An 8,311-nucleotide genomic window follows, 5' to 3' on the forward strand; every position below is an offset into this window, starting at 1 on the left:
TTCTTCTAAAATGCCTCCTCTACCTCCCGCTCCCAATTTTTTCTTACCTCCTCCTCGAGGATCGTGAGTTTTAGAAGTAGAAGGTGTTACCTCCGTCTTCTTCCTCTTTTTAGCTGCATTGGTCTTGACACAAGTACGAAAGTTATAACTATGCTTCGAACAACAAAGGGATACAAACTATATGAAATATGGATTTGAAATGGTCAACAAATAAGAAGGCTCGGCTTTCCCGAAATAACATATATGAGTCGAACCATGTCTTTAAATTTTCATTAGCTTACACAGAGAGTGGATCGGATCATACTACAAAATAATTATAAGCCGATCTTTTATATTCGGCTCACAACCGATACTGTCGAATAAGCCGAACCTATGATTATGAACTCAAACATGTATTCGGTGCAACATGATATCATATAAATAAGCCGATCCTATACACTTGTAAAAATTATGGAATTTTAACAGTGACATTCGGCACAACCCTAATACTATCGAATAAGCCGAATCTAGACTTATGAATTGAAACATTTATTCGACGCAAAATGGTGTCATACAAATAAGCTGATCCTACACATGCAGAATTCATGAAATTCAAACAACATTAATCGGCGCAAAACTAATACAACCATACAAGCCGATCCTAAGCACATACAAAATTTCTGAAATTCACAAAACATTTATTCGCACAAAACTAATACTACCATATAAACTGATCCTAAGCACATGCAAAATTTCTGAAATTCACAAAACATTTATTCGGCACAAAACTAACACCATCGAATAAGCTGATCCTAAATATAAGGCTTTGTGTCATTAAGTTCGGCTCAAAATGGATTTGCATTTTAAGTCGAGCTGTTCATATACACTTTCAGGGTTCAGTTTCAAGAACAGCTCGGCGCACATCTAAGGTTTTTTTTACGCTGAACCATACCCTGTAACCGCCACACAAACATGTTTTTGACGAATTAAATTGATCATACCAATCAAAAATATCAAATACGAGATGGGTTTGTAGAACTAACCTTCTTATTCTCATTTCCGGAGTTGGTTCTTCTTCAATCTCTTCTTCCGGTTGATTTTGTGGTTGATTTTGAGTTTGTTCTTCGCTCTCTAAATCTTCTTCTTATTCTTCAATAGGTTGTTCAATCGATCGATTAGAACGAGATACTGGCTTACGACGACCCATTATATAGATGAGTTTAATCGTCGACTAAATTTTCACGAATCGACGACTAAATTTCGGCGATGATACGATGAAAAAGAAGAAGAAGAAGAAGAGAATGGTGGGTTCGGCTGGGGAGGAGGAAGAAGAAGAAGGGGTTGAATGAAACTGATTTTAGGTTTATTGATTATAGATTTTGTATTAGGGTTAGGGATATATTAGTAATTTAAAAGATTTAAGGGTATATAGGTAATTGAACTACCCATAGGTACCCCTTATAAGATCACCCAAGTTAGAACTATTGCTTTGTATGCCTAGAAAGATTTAGGTATGCCCAAAATCAGGGTTCAATTAAAAATGTCTTATGTTTACTTTGGGCTAAGTTGGAGCTCAAGCCCAACATATTCCCTAACACAAATGCATAAAATTAGCTTGAAAATGCTCGCAAGAGACTGGGAAAAAAAGAGAAAAAAAATGAACGAATGGGATGTTGCAAGAAAATTAGTTGTAAGTAGTCTTCCTATAAAACCTAGTTTACGCTCCCAACGTGCTCATCAAATTTCATTTTTTGAAAATTTTACGAATTTCGCTTCCGATCTCGTTCCCGTTCCTGGCTACTAAGGGTGGATATTTATGATTTTTTGGGCTACAAGATTCGCGAGGATGTTTAATTTTTGCTGGCTCCGGTTATGAGAGGTCGGATTAATGATATCAAATATCAAATATCTTTTAGATAGGATAACATTATGCTGGGTCCAGGTTTGGGGAGTGTGGAATCCAGTTGATAACTCATTTCCAATTTGATGAAAAATCAATTGTTGCATGGCATGGTCGATTGATGCCAATCGTTTCCATTGAGGTATGGACGCTTCTCTCAAAGTTGCCTGCATTGAAGAATTCAATATATGGATTTTCAGAGAACAGTTCGTTTAAGAGAATTTTTTGTTTTCGATGTAACCAAACTCAACATTTAGTGTTATATACAAAAGTTTGATTATGCCCAAAAAAAAATTCTTTCTGGCCAGTATTCTTGGTGTTCTTCATTTCAAAAAGTTCGGTTACCAAATTAGGATTTTTTTTTAAAGAAATCACCTAACTGAAATTGTTTCTGTAACCTCCATTTCCACGGATGGGTAACTTTCATTTTGTATTTTTTTTAGGATTAGGTTTAAATATTAGGGTAAAGAATAGGTTGGTCATTTCCTACCTTTAGGACACCCCTTGTGAGGTAGGATAGGTGGTCTAAGCACATTCCCACAGTAAGGATTTTTATTTTATTTTATTTGATAGGAAAATAATTTTATTGATAGAATTAATTGACTACTTTGTCTAATTCCAGCTTTCTAATGATGAAATCTGGAGGCTGTTCATTCCCCAGGGTAAGGGTTGGTGCCCAGAAAATCCTTCTTCTTGAAAACACACCTAAATGTGTGACGGGCTTTTGTAAACTTACACCCAACTCTCTCAAGCCCAACCACTACACACTTATGATTATGATAGACTGGTTTGGATTTAGATTGCATTGACGTTTTTGGAGGCTGTTTTATATGTTTTAAGAACCAAGAAACCCAATGGAGAAAATTGTTATGTTTTATATGAATTTAACAACCTCGTGAAATTTGATAACCCCTACAACACAAATATTGTTATCATAGGTGTTACTGTGTTAGTGCAACGTTCCGCTGAATGTTTCCGTTGCATTCTTCTAACGTATGGTCTTAAAGATTGTCTCCGGATTTCATCAAGATTCATCCATGTGAGTGACTGACGAATTACATTTATTATCTATTTAAGTTGTTTTGATATTTATACCTTCATTACCTTTGGTGCTAGTGCACACCAATAACTTTAATATCATGTTCAAGAACTGAGGCCCATAATTTTTAGTATTTGCTCCAAATACAGTAGAATGACTAGAATCTTTCAATATGATGCTATTTTTCTCCTTCTTTATGCACATTTTAAAGATGTCACATAGTTTTTCGAAGATAACCGTGAGAAAAACAGAAAAATAAATCTAGTCGAGGCACTTATGCGATCTTAAGAATGATTGATATCATAACTAGAATTTTTTTACCATCTCATGGTTGTAGTAGAGATGAGACAATTTTCCATCAAATTTTGATGTTAAGTGATGATTAATAAAACCACTGTAATTATCTTCGCAGGCCGCGACACAAATATCAATCACCCTCTTCGACATATGATCTTCTTCGTAGAAGGATTGACTAAGAAATTCGTCAAGATTCATCCACTGTGACCAAACCAAAATTATTAACGGATTAGAACTTGATATATTCTTAGTAATAATGAAATGAATAATGTTAATTTGATTAAAATATAGTATGTGCTTAGTAGCGCCATGAGCATGCACCAGTTAATGTGCATATAATAGCAAATCTAGCTGCTAAAAGGTGCACATTATGCGCTGATGTTTACCTTTGCTGCTTGTATCTCCTTCTCGTCGATCCTTATGTCGAAGGAAAAAGGCTTGAGCATACACACAAACAACAAATCTGATTGCTCAAAAGCCACCTTGTGGACGTGTCTAGCAAAACAAAGTCAAATATATAATTTCAATTTACCATTGGATTTTTCATCAAGATGGCAAAAGCAATATTTCCTTACCTAAATGCTACCACTTCTAAGAACTCCGTATCGATCTGAACATATAAGATGCAAATATTAATAAACAAGAGTTCTCGATTAAACTTTCCAAGACTGCTAGCTAAGTTTTGATCATATCTTACCCCAGTTTCTTCCTTCACTTCTCTCACAACTCCAGAGAATATCTCTTCAGACTACAAAAAGAATAGTAAGTACACCGGATCAGTTCGAACAAGCGGAGCTGGGAGTCCGATATGGCATGTTGGTAAAATAAAATTGAAATTGCTGTACCTTGTTGATAAAACCAGTAGGCAATTTCCATACACCTGAGCATTGACATGGGCATACATTTTCTTGGACAACCAAAACCTCTTTCTTGTCATTCATCACGAATCCTCCAACACCAATTTGATGAGTTGGACCATCAGGAAGACCACATGGTTCATCATTTGGTATCCAGTATGTTAACATTATATACCCACGGTCCGCATGGTGATAATCGAAACCCTCCTGCAGAATTTTTCAATGTTACACATTTTCCGGCAGAAGATGCATATTAGATCGAGTTCTAATCCATGTTGGTTACCTTGATAGCAATTGGGACAAGATCTGCCTGTTCTTGCAATATCTTGAGCCATACTCCCTTCTTACCCTGCATCATTATTGTTTAAGATGCTGCATATATAAGTAAATTTGCAATGCATATAGAAGAGCATATTTCATGATTGCAATTTTTTGGGCAGATAAAAACCTTAAGTTTCCAATTGGAGAGTGAAGTGCGAAGAATGGATACAAATGCGTTTGCGTTTGAGGGTAAGTGCTCTGGCTCGATGATTACACCACCATATTCATCGTCATATGCATCAAGAAGTAGTCCAAGGCCAGACGAGCCTGAGCTGACAGTTGTTGCTACTGATAATATTTTAGGAGCAATACCTCCGATTCCTTTTGCACCTTTTCCATTTCTTCCTTGAAAGTTTTTACCGATGGAATAAGATGATGAATCTATACGTCCACCATATGAAGACGTCGACTTGAGACATTCCGGTGAATTTCCTTAAAATATAGAAATGAAACAAGTATTAGTCCATGTAATTAATGATCAAAAGAAGAAACAAAACGTACTGATGAAGAACTAAAAGAAGAAACTCTCGAACTCAAACCGTTAACTAATCTTGCCGGAATGTTAGAATTCCGCTCATGAGTCGTTAAACGATATCTATATGAGGCAGACAAATTTAAACTCAATATCGTCATCACCACTGCTACAAAACACTAGTGTTAACATGGTACAAGATATATAGGTGTAACAGTAGCATATGGGTCTGCAAATTGGTGATCAAAAGAATTAAGTTATGCTGGAATCTAGTGCGAGACATGCATATACGCAAGTAGGAGCCATGAAATTACATTAAATTAGTCCATTTCTGTAATTTAATTTTTGTTCTTGTTGGTTAAGATTTTATGTGGAAATCCCATATATCAATCTTTAAGAGAGACACTGAAACAAAGAGAGAACAAAATTGGGTCAGTTTAAGAAATGAAAAAGAGGTAGTAATTGGTTATAAGAAGAAGAGAATAATTTGGGCATATTTATAAATTATATCCATTGTTATAGATGAGAATGTTCTTTATTTATCGTTACTTTCTTTATATGATGCTTTTATTCTTTCTTCAATAATGCAACTCTCTATTAGTAAGTTATTATCATACCTATAATAATTCAGAAGGTTTCCGTTTGAATAAGAAAGTAGCTGAAATCCTGCAAATGTGGAATGAGGCTAAGTCCTATGGTGTGTTAGTCTAGCGATTAGATTAGCAGGCCACGTCAGATAGGACTATCGCCCAGCGTTGTTTGGTTCAGCGCCCAACACTATTTCATTTAGCGCTGTAAATCTCAGCCGTCAGATCAAAAAATAAATCGCCCAGCGCTGAACCATTTAGCGTAAAGATAATTTTTATAGCGCTGAATGGTTCAGCGCTACTATCTCGCTGCTAGTTCAGTTGCGAGCAAATATTAGGAGCGAGAACTACTGTAGACAACACTTTTCTTGTGAACTGCAACACTTTTTGGCCAATCTAACAGCTAATCTAGTCCATAGGACTTAGCCTGTATTAGACTAAGAACTCCTGTGGATATATTGTGATGCTACTTCAAATTCAATTAACACTCATTTCTAATTTCTTTTTCTAGCAACTTCAATTTGTGTTTCTTTTCCTCATCTTGTTCATGGTGTCTGCATGTATCATTTTGAGAACCCGCCAATCCTCATGCCACAATAATATACAGTTACAGGCGTATAGGTGCGATAAAGCACTGCTGGCAGTGTTCATACACTGAGGACTTTTGAGTTGGAAGCAGTGTTCTCAGAGAGTGATTTTATAACGTGAAACATCAGCACCAACAATGACTCTGTGGCCCAATGGATAAGGCGCTGGTCTACGAAACCAGAGACTCTGGGTTCGATCCCCAGCAGAGTCGCTTTTTTTTTCCATGGGTTCGAATCGTTCGATGCCCAGCAGGAGCCGCGTTCATCCCAATTCTTTCTCGGTTTGGGATTATTGTTTTTGGAAAGCTGGGTTCGTATTAAAAAACGAAAAGGAAAGGGATATACCTATATAAGCATTACCGATGTGCTCCTTAGGACTAAATTCATCCAGGTTTGTTCTTCTCTCCAACTAGTTTTGTATTTAACATAGTTGATGATATTGTGTATGTACTAAATATCTTTTCATGCATCCAGAAGAAGAAAAACTCGAATGCTAAGGTTACAATAATAAGGTTTTTATTGGGAAAATTTCTTGTTTGGTCCTAGGCCCATATAATTATTTATAGTAGGGTTCAGCCGGATCTTTTTTTTATCCGGAGGTCCAAAATTAATTAAAACATGGAAATGTCCATAATACCCATTACTACCAAACGTGTGTGTCTACACTGCTTACAAATCTGAGTACATATCGGCTACACTACGTACAAATCTAAGTATGTATCTGCCTCACTGCTTACATATAGAGTATGTATCCGTTAGACATATTGAACCTGTAAATGTGACCAGAATATAACAATATTAAAACACAACAACAAAACTAGCATCTATTTCAGTATTTCGCATACGTACTCATGGATCAAACCAAAATAAAGTGGCAAAACTATGAATAAAACAGAATTAAAAGAAGTTTTTATCAGTACAACATATACGTACCGCGGATTCATAAACTAAAAACTCAATTACATGTCAAGAAGTGATGAATCCATGAATATAACCGAATCAAAGCACATACTTCAGTATTTCGCATACGAACTCATGGATCAAACCAAAAAAAGTGGCAAAACTCTGAATAAAACAGAATCAGAAGAAGTTTCAACCAGTACAACATATATGTACTCCTGGATCAAACCAAAAAAATAAGAGAAAACCTATAGATTCATAGTAAACAAAAAAAGAAAATAGTACGTATATGTTACCCGAGGACTATGGCATCACTCAATCTGCTGACCCCGCTAAACTACATTTTGCACAAACGAAAAAAGGATATTAAGATCACATCTTCTTAGGTAAGGAAAGATGGTCCAGATGTATTTTAATGATTGATCACATTGGTGGGTGTAACTGATCTCGAACAAGTCTTTTTCCAGAAATAGACGAGATTACAAATATTCAAAACTGTAAATGCATGATTCTGATTCAAATTACAAATTTAAATTAAGACAGACAAACTAGATTTACCTTTTACGGAGTATTATTCTTTCCAAAAGCCATATCCTGTAGTATGCGGGCAGTCACCTGAATTATCAACAAGGCCACTATAAGCTATAACAACTAAAAAATTTAGGTAAATACTAAATATCATTCAGATGAGAATACATTGGTGACAACTTGGAGTCCGAGATACATCAACTGGAAAACGATGATCGAGCAAATTGCAAGTTAATTTCTAAACACGGATTTTATCAAAAGGCTGTATGAACAGAGACAAATTGACTCTTAACAAGTTCCATAAGTGAAGAACTGCAAATGCACAAAGGTGTCGTGTATTTCTTAAATAGTTTATCCAGAATAGCAAGGATTACCTTTCCACCATCAACCCCTCCTTCATAGCAGGGTTTCAAACTAATTGCACGCTGAAGGTAAGGTGCCCAGCGTCATGTGAGCAAATCCCTCCTAATCATTTCAACGCCGTTTTGGTAATACTATTTTGAAAAAGAAAAAAGAAAAAAAAGATTAGGTCAACCACACAAACTCACATATCCCAACTATTATAGTGATAAATGGGTAAAGAGCTAAAGTATCAGCTAGTGACTTGTATACCTCAAGCATATTTCTAACGAACGGTTCTTCATTAAAGAAGTCTCTCCGTACAAATACGAAAGGCAACTTGTATGACAGAGCCTCACTTACTGTTCCATACCCAATCTTTCCTGAAACAGAATATAACTAAGTATCTGATTTTATTATCAGACTAACAGAAACGAAAAACTTAAATTTTCAACGAAACTTAATCCAATACCGATCATATAGTCACATGATGCCATCACATCTG

At 35.8% G+C, this 8,311-nt stretch overlaps 1 protein-coding gene and 1 non-coding gene across 2 annotated transcripts; one reads left to right on the forward strand and one right to left on the reverse strand.

Annotated features, from left to right (window-relative positions):
• Positions 1 to 3,089: 3,089 nt before the first annotated feature.
• On the reverse strand, positions 3,090 to 5,276 carry LOC113317424 (nudix hydrolase 8-like). Its single transcript, XM_026565547.1, has 8 exons — positions 4,933 to 5,276; positions 4,521 to 4,825; positions 4,356 to 4,421; positions 4,061 to 4,279; positions 3,913 to 3,963; positions 3,791 to 3,825; positions 3,602 to 3,710; positions 3,090 to 3,416 (listed from the first exon to the last, which is right to left on the reverse strand). The coding sequence occupies exons 1-8, from the start codon at positions 5,024 to 5,026 to the stop codon at positions 3,225 to 3,227; spliced, it is 1,071 nt and encodes a 356-aa protein (XP_026421332.1). The 5' UTR covers positions 5,027 to 5,276; the 3' UTR covers positions 3,090 to 3,224.
• A 902-nt stretch (positions 5,277 to 6,178) lies between these two features.
• Positions 6,179 to 6,251, forward strand: TRNAR-ACG. The gene has a single exon. It is a non-coding gene; the product is annotated as a tRNA-Arg (tRNA).
• The last annotated feature ends 2,060 nt before the right edge of the window (positions 6,252 to 8,311 follow it).

This window comes from Papaver somniferum, chromosome 10 (genome assembly GCF_003573695.1).
Source record: "Papaver somniferum cultivar HN1 chromosome 10, ASM357369v1, whole genome shotgun sequence".
Taxonomy (NCBI): domain Eukaryota; kingdom Viridiplantae; phylum Streptophyta; class Magnoliopsida; order Ranunculales; family Papaveraceae; genus Papaver; species Papaver somniferum.

Bases quoted from the DNA above. Each gene is read 5' to 3' on its own strand.
- LOC113317424 (XM_026565547.1), bottom strand. From the start codon at position 5,026: ATGACGATATTGAGTTTAAATTTGTCTGCCTCATATAGATATCGTTTA. The intron at 4,280-4,355 runs GTAACCAACATG...AAAATTCTGCAG, and splicing joins TTGTCCCAATTGCTATCAAG to GAGGGTTTCGATTATCACCA. The intron at 3,711-3,790 runs GTAAGGAAATAT...TTGTTTTGCTAG, and splicing joins TTAGAAGTGGTAGCATTTAG to ACACGTCCACAAGGTGGCTT.